The sequence below is a fragment of the Heptranchias perlo genome, chromosome 15 (assembly GCF_035084215.1).
Source record: "Heptranchias perlo isolate sHepPer1 chromosome 15, sHepPer1.hap1, whole genome shotgun sequence".
NCBI classification, from domain to species: Eukaryota; Metazoa; Chordata; class Chondrichthyes; order Hexanchiformes; family Hexanchidae; genus Heptranchias; species Heptranchias perlo.
Genome location: NC_090339.1, coordinates 5,211,978 through 5,234,704, shown reverse-complemented (window position 1 = coordinate 5,234,704; position 22,727 = coordinate 5,211,978). Strand labels below are relative to the sequence as shown.

The 22,727-nt window shown below is 47.9% G+C and overlaps 1 protein-coding gene across 17 annotated transcripts in view; it reads left to right on the top strand.

Annotated features, from left to right (window-relative positions):
- LOC137332845 (muscleblind-like protein 2) overlaps positions 1-22,727 on the top strand; it is a 287,907-nt gene that overhangs the window by 223,200 nt on the left and 41,980 nt on the right. For all 17 annotated transcript variants that reach the window (XR_010965752.1, XR_010965751.1, XM_067996785.1 and 14 more), the window contains exons 4-5: positions 4,968-5,168; positions 10,341-10,577. Coding sequence is in view for 15 of the 17 variants with exons in the window: in XM_067996785.1 (XP_067852886.1) it covers positions 4,968-5,168; positions 10,341-10,577 (438 nt within the window). In the remaining 2 variants the exon portion in view is untranslated. The remainder of the gene's footprint in view (positions 1-4,967; positions 5,169-10,340; positions 10,578-22,727) is intronic.

The window sequence follows — 22,727 nt, the reverse complement described above, 5'->3', positions numbered from 1 at the left end:
GCCTCGATTTTAAAATTCTCATCCTTGTTTTCAAATCCCTCCATGACCTCGCATCTCTGTATCCTCCTCCAGCCCTACAACCCTCCGATATCTCTGCACTCCTCCAATTCTGGTCTCTTGCACATCCCTGATCTTAATCGCTCCACCATTGGTGGCCGTGCCTTCAGCCGCCTCGGCCCTAAGTTCTGGAATTCCCTCCCTAAACCTTTCCGCCTCCCTACCCCTCTCTCCTCCTATAAGACACTCCTTAAAACCTACCTCTTTGACCAAGCTTTTGGTCACCTGTCCCAATATCTCCTTATGTGGCTCAGTGTTAAATTTTGCTTGATAATTGCTCCTGTGAAGCGCCATGAGTCGTTTTACTACATTAAAAGACGTTATATAATGTAAGTTGTTGTTGTTTACTTAGGAAAATTGCGCACACCTCCAGTCAAAAAATAATATATTTCAGTAATGTAAAAACAAATTAAAGTTTCAGATTTCTGGTAGTATGATGGCGTTTTACGAGCTGTGGTCCCCTGCGGTTACAAGAAGTGTGAAGACCATTGCCCCCAACATCATCCACTACGCCCAAGCCTCCCAGTTTTTTTTTTATTTGTTCACAGGATGTGGGCGTCGCTGGCGAGGCCAACATTTATTGCCCATCCCTAATTGCCCTTGAGAAGGTGGTGGTGAGCCGCCTTCTTGAACCGCTGCAGTCCGTGTGGTGAAGGTTCTCCCACAGTGCTGTTAGGAAGGGAGTTCCAGGTTTTTGACCCAGCGACGATGAAGGAATGGCGATATATTTCCAAGTCGGAATGGTGTGTGACTTGGAGGGGAACGTGCAGGCGGAGTTGTTCCGATGTGCCTGCTGCCCTTGTCCTTCTAGGTGGTAGAGGTTGCGGGTTTGGGAGGTGCTGTCGAAGAAGCCTTGACGAGTTGCTATGGTGCATCCTGTAGCAATGTGCACAGGTGGTGAAGGGAGTGAATGTTTAGGGTGGTGGATGGGGTGCTAATCAGGCGGGTTGCTTTGTCCTGGATGGTGTCGACCTTCTTGAGTGTTGTTGGAGCTGTACTCATCCAGGCAAGTATTCCATCACACTCCTGACTTGTGCCTTGTAGACGGTGGAAAGGCTTTGGGGAGTCAGGAGGTGAGTCACTCGCCGCAGAATACCCAGCCTCTGACCTGCTTCTGCAGTCATAGTATTTATGTGGCTGGTCCAGTTAAGTTTCTGGTCAATGGTGACCCCCAGGATGTTGATGTTGGGGGATTTGGCGATGATAATGCAGTTGATTGTCAAGAAGAGGTGGTTAGATTTTCTCTTGTTGGAGATGGTCATTGCCTGGCACTTGTCTGGCACGAATGTTACTTGCCACTTATCAGCCCAAGCCTGGATGTTGTCCAGGTCTTGCTGCACGTGGGCACGGACTGCTTCATTATTTGAGGGGTTGCGAATGGAACTGAACACTGCAATCATCAGCAAACATCCCCTTTCTGACCTTATGATGGAGGGAAGATCATCGATGAAGCAGCTATAGATGGTTGGGCCTAGGACACTGCCCTGAGGAACTCCTGCAGCAATGTCCTGGGGCTGAGATGATTGGCCTCCAACAACCAATACCATCTTCCTTTGTGCTAGGTATGACTCCAGCCACTGGAGAGTTTGCCCCTGATTCCCATTGACTTCAATTTTACTAGGGCTCCTTGGTGCCACACTCAGTCAAATGCTGCCTTGATGTCAAGGGCAGTCTCACCTCACCTCTAGGATTCAGCTCTTTTGTCCATGTTTGGACCAAAGCTGTAATGAGGTCTGGAGCCGAGTGGTCCTGGCGGAACTCAAACTGAGCATCGGTGAGCAGGTTATTGGTGAGTAAGTGCCGCTTGATAGTACTGTCGACGACACCTTCCATCACTTTGCTGATGATTGAGAGTAGACTGATGGGGCGGTAATTGGCCGGATTGGATTTGTCCTGCTTTTTGTGGACAGGACATACCTAGGCAATTTTCCACATTGTCGGGTAGATGCCACTGTTGTAGCTGTACTGGAACAGCTTGGCAAGAGACGCAGCGAGTTCTGGAGCACAAGTCTTCAGCACTACAGCCGGGATGTTGTTGGGGCCCATAGCCTTTGTTGCGTCCATTTTGTTTCCAGAGTCAGTGCCTGACATCCATTTTCACTTGACAGCCTATCACTCACCTTAGCCTACAGCACAAGCAGTTTTAATGCGTGTGTCAGGGCCTGAATTGTCAAGTTTCCAGAGATGATTCAGTAAGCCTGTCAAGGTAGCATGCTTCAGAGAAAGGCCATTCAAGAGACAGGAGAATGGATATATATTATTTCAAGAGACTGGGGCCTTAAATCACGGGAGTGGGACACTGGCATATGAGCACCCACCCTGCCCGCCTGAAACTCTATCTCCGTTAGTTATGGGTGAAAGTATGACGCATTTGTCTGAAATTCCTCTCCCTGCCATTTTGATGGAGGCATTAGCCCCATTTAAAAATAATTAGTTTAACCGTTCCACTAACTAGAGGAGATCGAGTTTCAGGCGGGTAGGGTGAATGTCCCATAACATGATTTCAGGCCTGCTTCTATCGGGAAAGCCTAAACAGGTCGCAACAAATGTACAACTATTTATGCAGCCCAATAAAATGTCTTCTGTCTCCAATTATTTTCTGGAGTCATACCCTGGCGGTGTGATTTTACTGTGCTGCCACTCTCACTGATCCGTTGGAGCCATGCCATTGGACATCAGTATTCAGGAGCTGTTCGCAAAACTCAACAGACCTACAAAATGAAAATGACACGTATTGGGAAATGGAAGTCCAGGAGACTCCAGACGCTGTTAATTACTGGCGGACATTTAAAACCACACTGTTTCGCCACTGAGTTACGATCTGATTACATGGCTCACTTGCATTTTATTTTTATCCTGCACCTTTACCTTCTCTATAAGTTTTCCTCCCCTTCACTGTGACCATTCCTGTACTATACCCCATTCCCTGACCTTTTCTAGCCTCTGCCAACGTCACCTTTGAGCCAGTGAGGAGCAGGTGTGTTGGAGTAGATCGAAGCGCACACCCAGCAATATTTCTTGGGAATCCACCACTAGCAGGTGTGATAAAATGGGCCTCTTGCTCCCTTTAGGGTTGATGATCCTTCATGGATCCATGGTAATTTGGTCTCGCACACTCAGTTTTCTTTTGTGTGACCGTTTCAGGTCAGCTTATCTGCTGCTGAAACCTCATCCGTGCTCTAGACTCGACTATTCCAATGATCTCCTGGCCGGCCTCCCATCTCCCACCCTCTATAAACTTAAGCTCATCCAAAACTTTGCTGCCCGCGTCCTAATTTGCACCAAGCCCCATTCGCCCGTCACCCCTGGGCTTGCTGACCTACATTGGCTCTAAGTCCACCAACACCTCGATTTTAAAATTCTCATCCTGGTTTTCAAATCCCTCCCAGGCCTCATCCCTCCCTATCTCTGTAACCTCCTCCAGCCCTAAAACCCTCCAAAATCTCTGCGCTCCTCCAACTCTGGCCTCTTGTGCAACCCCATTTCCTTCATCCCACCAATGGCGGCTGTGCCCTCAGCTGCCTAGGCCCTAAGCTCTGAATTCCCTCACTAGACGCCTCCACCTCTACACCTCTTTCTCCTTCTTTAAGACCATCCTTAAAACCTACCTCTTTGACCAAGCTTTTGGTCACCTGTCCTAATATCTCCTTCTTTGGCTCGGTGTCAATTTTTGTTTGATTAAGCTCCTGTGAAGCACCTTGGGACTTATTACTATGTTAAAGGCGGTGTAGAAATGCAGGTTGGTGATGCTCTCCCATCTGTTTTTGATGTCTCTGAACCTTTCTGAACTGGTATTTTGGCAACATTCCACACAAAATCAGTGGCACGTTTGCAAGAACAACTTGTTCCTGATCAAACGATTGCTCTTGGTTACAGTTCAGCAAAGCAAGCTCACCATGTGGCCTTTAATACCCTCAGAACTTCCATTTGTATATCCTAAATATCAGGGACCAGGCACAGCAGAGATTCTTTGGCCAACCATCCTTGCTGTTTATTGAGCTCCGTCTTTTTATTACTATTTTCCATCGTTTCCCTCATTTCAACAGTGACTACACTTCAAACGTACCTCATTGGCTGTGAACTGCTTTGGGACGATCTGAGGTCATGAAAGGCGCTATATAAATGCAAATTCTCCCTTCTTTATTTCCTTCTGGTTGTAGAACTGGAATTTTCCACAGATCCTTATTGAAGAGTACGACCACAAATTTTCCACGATGCGAATCAGTTTTTGAGGTGATAAAATGTGGATTTCCATGTGGCCAGTGTGAATGAGGCCCATTGCCTCTTCTGGTCAATATAGATTTGTTGTGGAGGTGAAGGTATTTCTGATTTATTTCTCATCACAGCTTGATAGGAGAACTTGGGAATCCCATTCTTATCTCCAAGACCTTAAAAGTATAATAATCAGCCCCATGTTTGAAAAGTTCTATATGAGGCCCTTTGGGAAAGTTAGAATCTTAAACAGGTATAAACCAAAAAGGTTTGATCCTTGACCGTTTCGATGCGAAACAAGGAAACAAGTCTGTTTAGACTGAAAAGGCCTTCAAGCGAGAGCTGGACCTGTTTCTGGCTGGGGCGGAGATCACCTTGTACAAGAGGAGGATATCCTATGACATAAATCAGGGCCAGAGTGATCTCCTGGACTAGTTTTGATCACTTAAGGGGGTCGGAGAGGAATTTTCCAGATTTTTTTCCCCTAATTGGCCTGGATTTTTATTTGTTTTTTTGCCTCTCCCAGGAGATTACTTGGAGTGAGGAGTGGCTATATTGTGATACACAAGACATCACAACTGTATCGGACAGGCTGGATGGACCAGTGGGTCTTTTCCTGTCCGTCATTGTTCGTATGTAAAATAAGAATTAAGTTCTGGTGTGCTATAAATATGCTTTCTTTTTACCTTTATCCACAGACTACATTTCCTGTAACTCCATCTTTAGCTACAAATCATACAATGGGTCTTAATCCCTACCTGAGTCACATGACCCATGGGATGGGATTGGTTCCAACAGAACTTCTACCAAACACACCTGTCCTGGTGTCAGGGAATCCCACTGTTACAGTCCAAGGAAACACAGCTTCACAGAAGCTAATAAGAACAGACAAGTTGGAGGTATCAGTGTTTATATACATGTGTGTGTGTGAGTTATATAAATACGTGCAATAGAGGGAATAGCTTCCTTTTCTACATATTATAATTTTATGTGTATAATATGTTAAAAATCTTATGTCTCCCTGCACTTCCTGTCAACTTTTCCATTATAAGCCCCTATGTCCATATTTATGATGGAAACTGCCTATGTAAACTTCTCACACTGCAATTACACTCTCCTGCCAGCAGAGGCACTGTAGTCGCACCACTGGCGGGAAGGTGCAGTTACAGGCTGGGAATTTCCTGCTCCCATTTCATCGCTGTATCTTCAACGGATGTGTGTGGAAACCCCATTTACAGGCAGCTCCCCCCCCACTTCCAATGAGGTTACGTCGGCAGAGTGGGAGTAGCTCTGAAGAACTTCCTGGCCATAGTGTGACATGTTTGCACAGCCAGTTTCCATTATAAGCATGGGCATTGGAATCTATTATGGAAATGTTAAAATAAGGACAGTATGCACCACCTTATCATGGGGAGTGTATTATGTCAGCATGCCCTGGTTCAATTACCCCCTGACCTCTAACCCCAATTCACCTGAAGACGACACTTGGTCTTGACTCTCTGTGTGCAATCCCACAGGAGGTAGACTAGTGTGATAAATAGGTATTTGAGAAAACAGAGTGATATGTGATAACTGCTGGAGCCAGGCAGCTCCCTGCGTACTGATAGTGGTAGGTTCATACCAGCAAGTGTCCCCATGACAAGTGTCCAATTTCTCCCCAGAGGAAGGCACCAAGTAGAGCTGGGCACTCCCCCATGGGATGGCGAGGCCTGTTACTGAGCAGCATTGGGACAAGCCCACTTCTGTTCGTCTTGATGGGGGGAATGGCGCTGGAGACATTGAAAGGGAGAGAAAGTTACTTCAAAGTCCCAGAATGGGTGGTTCAGTGGATTACCTCTGGAGGGGCTCTAACCTGCACTGATGGAACCAAAGGCTGCTCATTCTGACCGTACGGGTTCTACATAACATGTTGTGATCCTAGCTCTCGGTGGGCCTGTGTCCACGACACAAAATTGCTCATAAGATGGCACTGAATTAGTGATCTAAGATAGGCCATGACCACTGCTTGTATAGGAAATGGGCACAGCCACTCTGTTCATTCATTCCCGGGATGTGGGCATCATTGGCAAGGCTGGCATTTATTGCCCACTCCTGGTTGCCCTGTGAAGTTGGTGCTGGGCCTTCTTCTTGAACTGCTGATTGAACCGGTTTGATGCAACTGAGTCGGTTGCTAGGCCACATCGGGGGGGCTGTTAAAAGTCAACCACGATGGTGTGGGAATGGAGTCACTAATAGGCCAGGCAGGGTAAGGACAGAATATGTTCCAGAGTTACTTTGATGGGGCACAGTAACAGAATGTTTACTCTGACTCTGAGACTGTATGGCCAAAATGGGGGCAGTTACCCATTTCTCAACACTAGTATTTATTGCCTTGAAAAAACACCATGAAATATTGACAAACAAAATCACTTGAGACTTTGGGGGTTCGATTTTAACCCTACCTGGCTGGCGGAAACCTGGGCGGGTGGGCAGTTAAAACCGAGCAGGTTAGTTACCCGCTGGGAACCAAACCCTTTCACACCATCTGTGGCCTTAACCTTCAGGCCTCTGCAGACGGCCGAGGTGCCCACCTCAAGTCAGCAGGGGCCTCGTGAATCTATGCATATCGGGTCCTAATACGTCAAGAGGACCTCGATTGTATTTTAACCCTGAGTGGGGAAGCCATGGTGGCTTTCCTGCCAGGTGAAAGCAGGAGGGGTAATTAGGCCCATCGGCTAAGTCCGAGGTATTCCTTTGTGAGGCTAGGGGGATCAGGAGTGCTCCTCTGGGCCCCACAAGGGAAATCGCAGCCTCCACTTCCGCAGACTCCCCCCTCCCTCTGGACCCTTCTGGAACCCCCTCCCCATCGCTTACCTGGAAGCAGCCAAGAGTGAGTCAATCTTCGATAGCCGCTCTGCCCCCGCCCCCGTCCCAGGCGGGAAGTGAACTGGCAACATTTATAAATCAGGCCGAGCGCTTAAAATCGCCGAAAGACTTCCACGGCCGGTGGGCAGGAAATCCACTCACATTTTCCCGCCGGGATCCAGCTCCCAGTTAAAACTCCCCTCCCTCGTTTTCAGCAGTCGAGTTTGTCCTAAAGTGAAGTTCATGCCACTCAGAGGCTGTGACTTGCTGTAAAAGTAACGGTTGCTAGTCCTGATGCCAGAACATGCAGTAAAATAACATGGTCGGTGTGTGACTAGCAACAAAATGCAATTTAAATGGAATTCTGGAAGCTCTCCATTTCAGTCACCAAACTGAACTAGCTGTGGCTGAGTGGGTAGCCTGCTTGCCTCACATTCAGAAGGTCATGGGTTCAAGCCCCACTCCAGAGACTTGAGTACATAATTGAGGCCAACACTCTAGTGCAGTACTCAGGGAGGTGCTGTGCTGTCTTTCAGATGAGATGTTAAACTGAGGCCCTATCTACCCTCTCAGGTGCATGTAAATAATCCCATGACACTATTTGAAGGAGAGTTCTCCCCAGTGTCATGGTCAATATTTTTCCCTCAACCAATATCATTAAAACAGATTATCTGGTCATTATCACATTACTGTTTGTGGAATCTTGCTGTGCGTGAATTGGCTGCCACGTTTCCTACATTACAACAGTGACTATACTTCTAAAAAGTACTTCATTGGCTGTAAAGTGCTTTGGGACATCCTGAGGTCTTGAAACATGCAATATAAATACAACATCTTTCTCCCTGAGAGATCAGTATTTTGGTGATCAATGTTGACTGAATCAGAGTGAACTGGAGAACTTACAACTTCAAGTGACGTAAAATCGGGATCTCAGCTCTTATTCTTTATGTTTTGTGTTGAAGCCACAAGGCTCCCCTAAAGATTCATCCAACGTGTAGCTGCACGCTGGCCAGGAAGGTCCGAGGTTTGATCCCCGGTCTACGTTGGGTTAACTGATCTCAACCAAGCCACTGATAAGCGGGCTCTAAAATCAGCCTCAGTGCCTGCAGGTTTGGGGAGATGAAAGTCAGCCCAGCTCCTGTTGGTTGTCCAGTCCCGTCTGGAAGTTGCGCCAAGATAGATGCTGGAACAGCCAGCTGACACTCGCATGTGACATCAATCACTTGGCCAAGGTGCCGGAGGGAGCCTGGCACATGTGGTGGGCCCATACCCCAGCAAGAGGCAAAACCTTCAAAAGGGAAAAGGGAGGTCACAAACTTGATTTACAAACAAAAGTTGCAGTGCACCACAATTATTTATTTTTAAGGTATTTACTTCCTCGCTGCTGTCTCCCTGCAACATCATTATTTGAGAGGAAAGATAGTCAACCTACTCCCGGGCATCTGCCAAAGGACAACCTGAAACCAGTGACCAACAGGAACAGCCCAGGATGAGTCTCCATCCACTTTTCTCTTTGTCTCTGTTGGCATCTGGTGTCCTCCTTACGGCAGCGTGACATTCCTCACGTAGGGAATTACAGGTCCTCCCAAAGTCCCAGTCTGGGACACAACACTGCACAAAGTTGCTACACAATTAATTTTTTTTTGCAGAGTGAAGGTTGGAGGTGAACAAAATATGCCATGCGGACGTTGACCTCTGCTCTATCAATAATCGGAACTAATTTTATTGAAAATGTCTGTGTGCACTTCCTGTCTGCAACACCTTACTTCCTGTTGTCACATTTCTGTCACACTTTTGCGTCAACTTTTCCCATTATAAATTCCCATGTCCATATTTATAATGGAAGCCACCTATATCTTGCTATACATCAAAATCTTGAGAGCATACATCACACTTCAGATGTCAATAGGAAGAGGAGTAGGCCATTCAGCCCCTCGAGCCTGTTCCGCCATTCAATTAGATCATGGCTGATCTGTATCTTAACTCCATTTACCCACCTTAGCTCCATATCCTTTGATACCCTCACCTAACAAAAATCTATCGATCTCAGTCTTGAAAGCTCCAATTATCCCCCAGCATCCACAGCCCTTTGGGGGAGAGAATTCCAGATTTCAATACCCTTTGTGTGAAAAATGCTTCTTAATTTCACTCCTGAATTGCTGAGCTCCAATTTTAATGTCTCCTCCTTCTTGATTTCCCCGCCAGAGGAAATAATTTCTCTGTATCCACCCTATTGAATTATTTTAATGTTTTAAACATAATACCTTAGTGTCAAAAGTATTTTTGGAAAAAGAGAAAGAAAGGCAGGTATTTCAAGTTGAGGTGAATTACAGGTTATTTATTGCAAGTAAGGGAAGTCTGGAAATCAACCTGGAGCCTCAAATTTTACAAGCACCTCTCAAACCTTCAAACTTCCCTCAGTTAGAACAATTAGCTTCTGCTTATTTACAGCAATTAAACAGTTCCACCTGAGCAGCAGAACAAAACGTCAGCACCCACTCCAGCGACTTGAGCCCATAATCCAGGCTGACACTCCCAGTGCAGTACTGAGATGCTGTCTTCCGGGTGAGACATTAAACCGAGGCCCCGTCTGCCCTCTCAGGTGGATATAACAGATCCCATAGCACTATTTCAAAGAAGAGCAGGAGAGTTCTCCCCAGTGTCCTGGCCAATATTTATCCCTCAACCAACATCACTAAAAACAGATTATCTGGTCATTATCACATTGCTGTTTGTGGGACCTTGCTGTGTGCAAATTGGCTGCTGCATTTCCTACATTACAACATTGACTACCCTTCAAAAGTACTTCATTAGCTGCAAAGTACTTTGGGACGTCCTGAGGTCATGAAAGGCGCTATATAAATGCAAGATCTTTTTTCTTTCTTTTACATGGCATAACGCTATAATTTTAAAACAGTGCATCACCCGACTTTTCATGAGCAGTGTCACGGATATTCATTCGTGGAATAATATTTGACAAGCGACTTCTTTACCTCTCACCTATACTTTGCAAAAAATGGATTACGGAGCAACTGTGTGGCCACGCGGTTTTAATTATAATGTGATTTTTGTTTCCCGTTATGTCTGGCATTTTTAATGAGTTAGAAACTAAGGAAAGCTTGTGGACTTGAGAAGCAGCTAGTTGGCCAGAGATGCTCAGACAAGAGAGAGGGTCGATTGATTGCTGACCCATTCTTTGAAAGGCTGCTAACGACTGCTTTCATTAGGTTTGCAGGGAGTTTCAGCGTGGAAATTGCACTCGGGGTGAAAACGATTGCCGCTACGCACACCCGGTCGAAATGGCAATGATAGAATCAAATGAAAACACGGTTACAGTTTGCATGGATTATATCAAGGGTCGCTGCTCAAGGGAGAAGTGCAAGTACTTTCACCCGCCCGCACATCTGCAAGCCAAAATAAAGGCCGCTCAGCACCAGGTGAATCAGACTGCAGCCGCTGCCATGGTAGGTAAACTGGTTTACAGAGGGCAGGACTCCTCCCATTTATAATCTCATACTGCTGCCAGTGTGTAAAATGGAGTGGATAATTTGTGATCAATGATTTCCTGTTAATTGAAATGATTAATAGTGTTCACTGTGCACCGGTGTGCAAAATGAGTGTGAAAGGGTGGATTTTATCTCTCTCCCGGTTGCGCACTCCTGGCCCATAGCCTCCCCCGCCGGGAGCGCGTGTCGGAGAGAACCGCGCTAGTGCGCACACACCCGGCGGGCGAGTCTCCACGCGGGGAGAGCGCGGGTGGAAACTTTAACCCCGTAAAGCCCTGGGGCATGTTTTCGAGCGCAAAATAGTTGCTGCTCGGCCTATAAATTACAGCTGGCGATGATAGCGGATGAACAGGTTCCGATCGTCTGTCCGTTATTGTGACGGAAACAGTGAATGCCTCGCCCGCAGGGTGAGCGTTTCTCTGCAAACACTCACTGGCAGTAATTTCTCAGCTATTCCAGTGCTCCGACTGTGTCCCTGTAAACCCCCTTTCATTAGCGGGACACTTAACGTGTGAATACGTGCTGTCAACAGCCATTAAGATATGAAACAATGCCTGTTTTTTTTTTCTGCTGCCGCTTCACCGCTGTCAGAGAACGTAGTCTAGAAGTTTCCGTGGGTCCGGAATACCCACCTGCCCCCACAGATACGCCTCTGACCCTGCCCCAGATCCCGGGGTCAGAGGGGCATTGGCGTATTCCGGGTGATTGTCCGTTCCTATCATTCCACCCATCTCAATGGGGTGGGGGGGTGTTTGCATCGTGCGATCGGTTGCCGGGGGCTTACGTGGCCTTTGGTGGGTGGTGAGCCTCGCTTGGGGTCAGGCTCAGGGTTTTACCAGGCCAGCATGCCCTCTTTGGCCGGGCCTACATGGAGTTAGGGGCAAACGAGGTGGCCCCCGCGTGGAATTGTGGTCACCCCTCCAGCCCCATCTCTTTCTGTGACGGCCTCCCGGAATGTGTGAATATTCTGCCCCTTCTCCCCCAAGAGCCAAGGAGTTTCGGTGTTCATACAGTGGTCAGTGCGAGTTTAGTTTTCCTCGAGGCTTGACATAACTTTAGTGATATCATCAGCGAATTTGGAGTCTTTCATCTACCAACTGAATTTTGTAAACGGAACAGATGCCCTGTCTTACACCCGGGGTCAGCCCTCTCTACTCTTGTGCAGCTTTGTGATCCTCACCAGCAATGCTGCATTGCTTCTGTTTTTTTTGCATTGGCTTTGCGGCCGCAAGCTTAACCTCTGACGAGCATTGTGGCCTGCAATGGGCTGAGGAGATCAGTCCCTTCCCTCTTCACAGTCCTATGATGGGTCTGCCGACCTTGCAGCTTGGCTTTAGACAATTTGCAGAACGTTGTTCCTTTGAGGGAGGGGGTAGAACGTTGTTCTTTTGAGGGAGGGGGTAGAAGGTTGTTCTTTTGAGGGAGGGGGTAGAAAGTTGTTTTTTTGAGGGAGGGGGTAGACCGTTGTTCTTTTGAGGGAGGGGGTAGAATGCTGTTCTTTTGAGGGAGGGGGTAGAATGTTGTTTTTTTGAGGGAGGGGGTAGTCCGTTGTTCTTTTGAGGGAGGGGGTAGAATGTTGGTCTTTTGAGGGAGGGGGTAGAATGTTGTTCTTTTGAGGGAGGGGGTAGAATGTTGTTCTTTTGAGGGAGGGGGTAGACCGTTGTTCTTTTGAGGGAGGGGGTAGACCGTTGTTCTTTTGAGGGAGGGGGGTAGAATGTTGTTCTTTTGAGGGAGGGGGGTAGACCGTTGTTCTTTTGAGGGAGGGGGGTAGAATGTTGTTCTTTTGAGGGAGGGGGGTAGACCGTTGTTCTTTTGAGGGAGTGGGGTAGAAGGTTGTTCTTTTGAGGGAGGGGGGTAGAACGTTGTTCTTTTGAGGGAGGGGGTAGAACGTTGTTCTTTTGAGGGAGGGGGTAGAATGTTGTTCTTTTGAGGGAGGGGGTAGAATGTTGTTCTTTTGAGGGAGGGGGTAGACCGTTGTTCTTTTGAGGGAGGGGGTAGAAGGTTGTTCTTTTGAGGGAGGGGGTAGAATGTTGTTCTTTTGAGGGAGGGGGTAGACCGTTGTTCTTTTGAGGGAGGGGGTAGAATGTTGTTCTTTTGAGGGAGGGGGTAGACCGTTGTTCTTTTGAGGGAGGGGGTAGAAGGTTGTTCTTTTGAGGGAGGGGGTAGAATGTTGTTCTTTTGAGGGAGGGGGTAGACCGTTGTTCTTTTGAGGGAGGGGGTAGAATGTTGTTCTTTTGAGGGAGGGGGGTAGAACGTTGTTCTTTTGAGGGAGGGGGTAGACCGTTGTTCTTTTGAGGGAGGGGGTAGACCGTTGTTCTTTTGAGGGAGGGGGTAGAACGTTGTTCTTTTGAGGGAGGGGGTAGAATGTTGTTCTTTTGAGGGAGGGGGTAGAATGTTGTTCTTTTGAGGGAGGGGGTAGAACGTTGTTCTTTTGAGGGAGGGGGGTAGAACGTTGTTCTTTTGAGGGAGGGGGTAGACCGTTGTTCTTTTGAGGGAGGGGGTAGACCGTTGTTCTTTTGAGGGAGGGGGTAGAAGGTTGTTCTTTTGAGGGAGGGGGTAGAAAGTTGTTTTTTTGAGGGAGGGGGTAGACCGTTGTTGTTTTGAGGGAGGGGGTAGAATGCTGTTCTTTTGAGGGAGGGGGTAGAATGTTGTTTTTTTGAGGGAGGGGGTAGTCCGTTGTTCTTTTGAGGGAGGGGGTAGAATGTTGGTCTTTTGAGGGAGGGGGTAGAATGTTGTTCTTTTGAGGGAGGGGGTAGAATGTTGTTCTTTTGAGGGAGGGGGTAGACCGTTGTTCTTTTGAGGGAGGGGGTAGACCGTTGTTCTTTTGAGGGAGGGGGGTAGAATGTTGTTCTTTTGAGGGAGGGGGGTAGACCGTTGTTCTTTTGAGGGAGGGGGGTAGAATGTTGTTCTTTTGAGGGAGGGGGGTAGACCGTTGTTCTTTTGAGGGAGTGGGGTAGAAGGTTGTTCTTTTGAGGGAGGGGGGTAGAACGTTGTTCTTTTGAGGGAGGGGGTAGAATGTTGTTCTTTTGAGGGAGGGGGTAGAATGTTGTTCTTTTGAGGGAGGGGGTAGAACGTTGTTCTTTTGAGGGAGGGGGTAGAATGTTGTTCTTTTGAGGGAGGGGGTAGAATGTTGTTCTTTTGAGGGAGGGGGTAGAACGTTGTTCTTTTGAGGGAGGGGGTAGAATGTTGTTCTTTTGAGGGAGGGGGTAGAATGTTGTTCTTTTGAGGGAGGGGGTAGAATGTTGTTCTTTTGAGGGAGGGGGTAGACCGTTGTTCTTTTGAGGGAGGGGGTAGAATGTTGTTCTTTTGAGGGAGGGGGTAGAATGTTGTTCTTTTGAGGGAGGGGGTAGACCGTTGTTCTTTTGAGGGAGGGGGTAGAATGTTGTTCTTTTGAGGGAGGGGGTAGACCGTTGTTCTTTTGAGGGAGGGGGTAGAAGGTTGTTCTTTTGAGGGAGGGGGTAGAATGTTGTTCTTTTGAGGGAGGGGGTAGACCGTTGTTCTTTTGAGGGAGGGGGTAGACCGTTGTTCTTTTGAGGGAGGGGGTAGACCGTTGTTCTTTTGAGGGAGGGGGTAGAAGGTTGTTCTTTTGAGGGAGGGGGTAGAATGTTGTTCTTTTGAGGGAGGGGGGTAGAACGTTGTTCTTTTGAGGGAGGGGGTAGACCGTTGTTCTTTTGAGGGAGGGGGTAGACCGTTGTTCTTTTGAGGGAGGGGGTAGAACGTTGTTCTTTTGAGGGAGGGGGTAGAATGTTGTTCTTTTGAGGGAGGGGGGCAGAACGTTGTTCTTTTGAGGGAGGGGGTAGAACGTTGTTCTTTTGAGGGAGGGGGGTAGAACGTTGTTCTTTTGAGGGAGGGGGTAGACCGTTGTTCTTTTGAGGGAGGGGGTAGACCGTTGTTCTTTTGAGGGAGGGGGTAGAACGTTGTTCTTTTGAGGGAGGGGGTAGAATGTTGTTCTTTTGAGGGAGGGGGGCAGAACGTTGTTCTTTTGAGGGAGGGGGTAGAACGTTGTTCTTTTGAGGGAGGGGGGCAGAACGTTGTTCTTTTGAGGGAGGGGGTAGAACGTTGTTCTTTTGAGGGAGGGGGGTAGAACGTTGTTCTTTTGAGGGAGGGGGGTAGACCGTTGTTCTTTTGAGGGAGGGGGTAGAAGGTTGTTCTTTTGAGGGAGGGGGTAGAAGGTTGTTCTTTTGAGGGAGGGGTAAAAGGTTGTTCTTTTGAGGGAGGGGGTAGACCGTTGTTCTTTTGAGGGAGGGGGTAGACCGTTGTTCTTTTGAGGGAGGGGGTAGAACGTTGTTCTTTTGAGGGAGGGGGTAGACCGTTGTTCTTTTGAGGGAGGGGGTAGACCGTTGTTCTTTTGAGGGAGGGGGTAGAATGTTGTTCTTTTGAGGGAGGGGGTAGAATGTTGTTCTTTTGAGGGAGGGGGTAGAATGTTGTTCTTTTGAGGGAGGGGGTAGAAGGTTGTTCTTTTGAGGGAGGGGGTAGAACGTTGTTCTTTTGAGGGAGGGGGTAGAATGTTGTTCTTTTGAGGGAGGGGGTAGAACGTTGTTCTTTTGAGGGAGGGGGTAGAAGGTTGTTCTTTTGAGGGAGGGGGTAGAACGTTGTTCTTTTAAGGGAGGGGGTAGAAGGTTGTTCTTTTGAGGGAGGGGGTAGAACGTTGTTCTTTTGAGGGAGGGGGGTAGAACGTTGTTCTTTTGAGGGAGGGGGGTAGAACATTGTTCTTTTGAGGGAGGGGTAAAAGGTTGTTCTTTTGAGGGAGGGGGTAGAACGTTGTTCTTTTGAGGGAGGGGGTAGAACGTTGTTCTTTTGAGGGAGGGGGTAGAATGTTGTTCTTTTGAGGGAGGGGGTAGAACGTTGTTCTTTTGAGGGAGGGGGTAGAATGTTGTTCTTTTGAGGGAGGGGGTAGAAGGTTGTTCTTTTGAGGGAGGGGGTAGAACGTTGTTCTTTTGAGGGAGGGGTAAAAGGTTGTTCTTTTGAGGGAGGGGGTAGAACGTTGTTCTTTTGAGGGAGGGGGTAGAATGTTGTTCTTTTGAGGGAGGGGGTAGACCGTTGTTCTTTTGAGGGAGGGGTAAAAGGTTGTTCTTTTGAGGGAGGGGGGTAGAATGTTGTTCTTTTGAGGGAGGGGGTAGAACGTTGTTCTTTTGAGGGAGGGGGTAGAATGTTGTTCTTTTGAGGGAGGGGGTAGAACGTTGTTCTTTTGAGGGAGGGGGTAGAATGTTGTTCTTTTGAGGGAGGGGGTAGAACGTTGTTCTTTTGAGGGAGTGGGGTAGACCGTTGTTCTTTTGAGGGAGTGGGGTAGAATGTTGTTCTTTTGAGGGAGGGGGTAGAATGTTGTTCTTTTGAGGGAGGGGGTAGACCGTTGTTCTTTTGAGGGAGTGGGGTAGAATGTTGTTCTTTTGAGGGAGGGGGTAGAAGGTTGTTCTTTTGAGGGAGGGGGTAGAAGGTTGTTCTTTTGAGGGAGGGGGTAGACCGTTGTTCTTTTGAGGGAGGGGGTAGAATGTTGTTCTTTTGAGGGAGGGGGTAGAAGGTTGTTCTTTTGAGGGAGGGGGTAGAAGGTTGTTCTTTTGAGGGAGGGGGTAGAATGTTGTTCTTTTGAGGGAGGGGGTAGAATGTTGTTCTTTTGAGGGAGGGGGTAGAACATTGTTCTTTTGAGGGAGGGGGTAGAAGGTTGTTCTTTTGAGGGAGGGGGTAGAATGTTGTTCTTTTGAGGGAGGGGGTAGAACGTTGTTCTTTTGAGGGAGTGGGGTAGACCGTTGTTCTTTTGAGGGAGGGGGTAGAATGTTGTTCTTTTGAGGGAGGGGGTAGAAGGTTGTTCTTTTGAGGGAGGGGGTAGAAGGTTGTTCTTTTGAGGGAGGGGGTAGAAGGTTGTTCTTTTGAGGGAGGGGGTAGAACGTTGTTCTTTTGAGGGAGGGGGTAGAATGTTGTTCTTTTGAGGGAGGGGGGTAGAACGTTGTTCTTTTGAGGGAGGGGGTAGAATGTTGTTCTTTTGAGGGAGGGGGTAGAAGGTTGTTCTTTTGAGGGAGGGGGTAGAATGTTGTTCTTTTGAGGGAGGGGGTAGAAGGTTGTTCTTTTGAGGGAGGGGGAAGAACGTTGTTCTTTTGAGGGAGGGGGTAGAATGTTGTTCTTTTGAGGGAGTGGGGTAGAATGTTGTTCTTTTGAGGGAGGGGGTAGAAGGTTGTTCTTTTGAGGGAGTGGGGTAGAACGTTGTTCTTTTGAGGGAGTGGGGTAGACCGTTGTTCTTTTGAGGGAGTGGGGTAGAATGTTGTTCTTTTGAGGGAGGGGGTAGAAGGTTGTTCTTTTGAGGGAGTGGGGTAGAATGTTGTTCTTTTGAGGGAGGGGGTAGACCGTTGTTCTTTTGAGGGAGTGGGGTAGAATGTTGTTCTTTTGAGGGAGGGGGGTAGAACATTGTTCTTTTGAGGGAGGGGGGTAGACCGTTGTTCTTTTGAGGGAGTGGGGTAGAACATTGTTCTTTTGAGGGAGGGGGGTAGACCGTTGTTCTTTTGAGGGAGGGGGGTAGACCGTTGTTCTTTTGAGGGAGGGGGTAGAATGTTGTTCTTTTGAGGGAGGGGGTAGAATGTTGTTCTTTTGAGGGAGGGGGGTAGAACATTGTTCTTTTGAGGGAGGGGGGTAGAACATTGTTCTTTTGAGGGAGGGGGGTAGACCGTTGTTCTTTTGAGGGAGGGGGTAGAATGTTGTTCTTTTGAGGGAGGGGGTAGAAGGTTGTTCTTTTGAGGGAGGGGGTAGAAGGTTGTTCTTTTGAGGGAGGGGGTAGAAGGTTGTTCTTTTGAGGGAGGGGGTAGAATGTTGTTCTTTTGAGGGAGGGGGTAGAACGTTGTTCTTTTGAGGGAGGGGGTAGAATGTTGTTCTTTTGAGGGAGGGGGTAGAAGGTTGTTCTTTTGAGGGAGGGGGTAGAATGTTGTTCTTTTGAGGGAGGGGGTAGAATGTTGTTCTTTTGAGGGAGGGGGTAGAATGTTGTTCTTTTGAGGGAGGGGGGTAGAAGGTTGTTCTTTTGAGGGAGTGGGGTAGAATGTTGTTCTTTTGAGGGAGGGGGTAGAATGTTGTTCTTTCGAGGGAGGGGGTAGAACGTTGTTCTTTTGAGGGAGGGGGTAGAATGTTGTTCTTTTGAGGGAGGGGGTAGAATGTTGTTCTTTTGAGGGAGGGGGTAGACCGTTGTTCTTTTGAGGGAGGGGGGTAGAATGTTGTTCTTTTGAGGGAGGGGGGTAGAACATTGTTCTTTTGAGGGAGGGGTAAAAGGTTGTTCTTTTGAGGGAGGGGGTAGAACGTTGTTCTTTTGAGGGAGGGGGGTAGAATGTTGTTCTTTTGAGGGAGGGGGGTAGAACATTGTTCTTTTGAGGGAGGGGTAAAAGGTTGTTCTTTTGAGGGAGGGGGTAGACCGTTGTTCTTTTGAGGGAGGGGGTAGAACGTTGTTCTTTTGAGGGAGGGGGTAGAATGTTGTTCTTTTGAGGGAGGGGGGTAGAATGTTGTTCTTTTGAGGGAGGGGGTAGAACGTTGTTCTTTTGAGGGAGGGGGTAGAATGTTGTTCTTTTGAGGGAGGGGGTAGAATGTTGTTCTTTTGAGGGAGGGGGTAGAACGTTGTTCTTTTGAGGGAGGGGGTAGAAGGTTGTTCTTTTGAGGGAGGGGGTAGAATGTTGTTCTTTTGAGGGAGGGGGTAGAATGTTGTTCTTTTGAGGGAGGGGGTAGAACGTTGTTCTTTTGAGGGAGGGGGTAGAAAGTTGTTTTTTTGAGGGAGGGGGTAGACCATTGTTCTTTTGAGGGAGGGGGTAGAATGTTGTTTTTTTGAGGGAGGGGGTAGTCCGTTGTTCTTTTGAGGGAGGGGGTAGAATGTTGTTCTTTTGAGGGAGGGGGTAGAATGTTTTTCTTTTGAGGGAGGGGGTAGAATGTTGTTCTTTTGAGGGAGGGGGTAGAACGTTGTTCTTTTGAGGGAGGGGGTAGAAGGTTGTTCTTTCGAGGGAGGGGGTAGAATGTTGTTCTTTTGAGGGAGGGGGTAGACCGTTGTTCTTTTGAGGGAGGGGGTAGACCGTTGTTCTTTTGAGGGAGGGGGTAGAAGGTTGTTCTTTCGAGGGAGGGGGTAGAATGTTGTTCTTTTGAGGGAGGGGGTAGACCGTTGTTCTTTTGAGGGAGGGGGTAGAATGTTGTTCTTTTGAGGGAGGGGGGTAGAATGTTGTTCTTTTGAGGGAGGGGGTAGACCGTTGTTCTTTTGAGGGAGGGGGTAGAAGGTTGTTCTTTTGAGGGAGGGGGTAGAATGTTGTTCTTTTGAGGGAGGGGGAAGAACGTTGTTCTTTTGAGGGAGGGGGTAGAATGTTGTTCTTTTGAGGGAGGGGGTAGAAGGTTGTTCTTTTGAGGGAGGGGGTAGAATGTTGTTCTTTTGAGGGAGGGGGTAGAAGGTTGTTCTTTTGAGGGAGGGGGTAGAATGTTGTTCTTTTGAGGGAGGGGGGTAGAACGTTGTTCTTTTGAGGGAGGGGGTAGAATGTTGTTCTTTTGAGGGAGGGGGTAGAAGGTTGTTCTTTTGAGGGAGGGGGGTAGAACGTTGTTCTTTTGAGGGAGGGGGTAGAATGTTGTTCTTTTGAGGGAGGGGGTAGAAGGTTGTTCTTTTGAGGGAGGGGGAAGAACGTTGTTCTTTTGAGTGAGGGGGTAGAATGTTGTTCTTTTGAGGGAGGGGGTAGAACATTGTTCTTTTGAGGGAGTGGGGTAGAATGTTGTTCTTTTGAGGGAGTGGGGTAGAATGTTGTTCTTTTGAGGGAGGGGGTAGAAGGTTGTTCTTTTGAGGGAGGGGGGTAGAACGTTGTTCTTTTGAGGGAGGGGGTAGAAGGTTGTTCTTTTGAGGGAGGGGGGTAGAACGTTGTTCTTTTGAGGGAGGGGGTAGAATGTTGTTCTTTTGAGGGAGGGGGTAGAAGGTTGTTCTTTTGAGGGAGGGGGAAGAACGTTGTTCTTTTGAGTGAGGGGGTAGAATGTTGTTCTTTTGAGGGAGGGGGTAGAACATTGTTCTTTTGAGGGAGGGGGTAGAATGTTGTTCTTTTGAGGGAGGGGGTAGAAGGTTGTTCTTTTGAGGGAGTGGGGTAGAACGTTGTTCTTTTGAGGGAGTGGGGTAGAATGTTGTTCTTTTGAGGGAGGGGGTAGAATGTTGTTCTTTTGAGGGAGGGGGTAGAACATTGTTCTTTTGAGGGAGGGGGTAGAATGTTGTTCTTTTGAGGGAGGGGGTAGAAGGTTGTTCTTTTGAGGGAGGGGGTAGAACATTGTTCTTTTGAGGGAGGGGGTAGAATGTTGTTCTTTTGAGGGAGGGGGTAGAAGGTTGTTCTTTTGAGGGAGTGGGGTAGAACGTTGTTCTTTTGAGGGAGTGGGGTAGAATGTTGTTCTTTTGAGGGAGGGGGTAGAATGTTGTTCTTTTGAGGGAGGGGGTAGAACGTTGTTCTTTTGAGGGAGTGGGGTAGAATGTTGTTCTTTTGAGGGAGGGGGTAGAATGTTGTTCTTTTGAGGGAGTGGGGTAGAATGTTGTTCTTTTGAGGGAGGGGGTAGAAGGTTGTTCTTTTGAGGGAGTGGGGTAGAACGTTGTTCTTTTGAGGGAGTGGGGTAGAATGTTGTTCTTTTGAGGGAGGGGGTAGAAGGTTGTTCTTTTGAGGGAGTGGGGTAGAATGTTGTTCTTTTGAGGGAGTGGGGTAGAATGTTGTTCTTTTGAGGGAGGGGGTAGAAGGTTGTTCTTTTGAGGGAGTGGGGTAGAATGTTGTTCTTTTGAGGGAGGGGGTAGACCGTTGTTCTTTTGAGGGAGTGGGGTAGACCGTTGTTCTTTTGAGGGAGGGGGTAGAATGTTGTTCTTTTGAGGGAGGGGGTAGAAGGTTGTTCTTTTGAGGGAGTGGGGTAGACCGTTGTTCTTTTGAGGGAGTGGGGTAGAATGTTGTTCTTTTGAGGGAGGGGGGTAGAACATTGTTCTTTTGAGGGAGGGGGGTAGAACATTGTTCTTTTGAGGGAGGGGGGTAGACCGTTGTTCTTTTGAGGGAGGGGGTAGAATGTTGTTCTTTTGAGGGAGGGGGTAGAATGTTGTTCTTTTGAGGGAGGGGGGTAGAACATTGTTCTTTTGAGGGAGGGGGGTAGAACATTGTTCTTTTGAGGGAGGGGGGTAGACCGTTGTTCTTTTGAGGGAGGGGGTAGAATGTTGTTCTTTTGAGGGAGGGGGTAGAAGGTTGTTCTTTTGAGGGAGGGGGTAGAAGGTTGTTCTTTTGAGGGAGGGGGTAGAAGGTTGTTCTTTTGAGGGAGGGGGTAGAATGTTGTTCCTTTGAGGGAGGGGGTAGAACGTTGTTCTTTTGAGGGAGGGGGTAGAAGGTTGTTCTTTTGAGGGAGGGGGTAGAATGTTGTTCTTTTGAGGGAGGGGGTAGAATGTTGTTCTTTTGAGGGAGGGGGTAGAATGTTGTTCTTTTCAGGGAGGGGGTAGAATGTTGTTCTTTTGAGGGAGGGGGTAGAATGTTGTTCTTTTGAGGGAGGGGGGTAGAAGGTTGTTCTTTTGAGGGAGTGGGGTAGAATGTTGTTCTTTTGAGGGAGGGGGTAGAATGTTGTTCTTTTGAGGGAGGGGGTAGAATGTTGTTCTTTTGAGGGAGGGGGTAGAATGTTGTTCTTTTCAGGGAGGGGGTAGAATGTTGTTCTTTTGAGGGAGGGGGTAGAATGTTGTTCTTTTCAGGGAGGGGGTAGAATGTTGTTCTTTTGAGGGAGGGGGTAGAATGTTGTTCTTTTGAGGGAGGGGGGTAGAAGGTTGTTCTTTTGAGGGAGTGGGGTAGAATGTTGTTCTTTTGAGGGAGGGGGTAGAATGTTGTTCTTTTGAGGGAGGGGGTAGAATGTTGTTCTTTTGAGGGAGGGGGTAGAATGTTGTTCTTTTGAGGGAGGGGGGTAGAACATTGTTCTTTTGAGGGAGGGGTAAAAGGTTGTTCTTTTGAGGGAGGGGGTCGACCGTTGTTCTTTTGAGGGAGGGGGTAGAACGTTGTTCTTTTGAGGGAGGGGGTAGAATGTTGTTCTTTTGAGGGAGGGGGAAGAACGTTGTTCTTTTGAGGGAGGGGGTAGAATGTTGTTCTTTTGAGGGAGGGGGTAGAAGGTTGTTCTTTTGAGGGAGGGGTAAAAGGTTGTTCTTTTGAGGGAGGGGGTAGACCGTTGTTCTTTTGAGGGAGGGGGTAGAACGTTGTTCTTTTGAGGGAGGGGGTAGAATGTTGTTCTTTTGAGGGAGGGGGGTAGAATGTTGTTCTTTTGAGGGAGGGGGTAGAACGTTGTTCTTTTGAGGGAGGGGGTAGAATGTTGTTCTTTTGAGGGAGGGGGTAGAATGTTGTTCTTTTGAGGGAGGGGGTAGAACGTTGTTCTTTTGAGGGAGGGGGTAGAAGGTTGTTCTTTTGAGGGAGGGGGTAGAATGTTGTTCTTTTGAGGGAGGGGGTAGAACGTTGTTCTTTTGAGGGAGTGGGGTAGAATGTTGTTCTTTTGAGGGAGGGGGTAGAAGGTTGTTCTTTTGAGGGAGGGGGTAGAATGTTGTTCTTTTGAGGGAGGGGGTAGAACGTTGTTCTTTTGAGGGAGTGGGGTAGACCGTTGTTCTTTTGAGGGAGGGGGTAGACCGTTGTTCTTTTGAGGGAGGGGGTAGAATGTTGTTCTTTTGAGGGAGGGGGTAGAATGTTGTTCTTTTGAGGGAGGGGGGTAGAATGTTGTTCTTTTGAGGGAGGGGGTAGAATGTTGTTCTTTTGAGGGAGGGGGTAGAATGTTGTTCTTTTGAGGGAGGGGGAAGGTTGTTCTTTTGAGGGAGGGGGTAGACCGTTGTTCTTTTGAGGGAGTGGGGTAGAAGGTTGTTCATTTGAGGGAGGGGGTAGAATGTCAGCCCAGCTGTATCACAGTTTTGCAGATGTGGAGGTTTAGTGTGGGTGGGGATCGTGGGGAGGACACTGTTGAGATGAGAACCCAAGGTGGCCAGACCCATTCATTGAGAGGTGACATCAATAAAAGTCATGTTAGATCTGTGTTTGATGGTCTGCCTTGATGGTGAAATGTTTAGGTCATTACGCTCCTCCCCGCCCAAAGCCTTTAAGTTTATGTATTGCATTTCAACATTTTTTTTAACAAAAAATTTAGTTTTTCCTT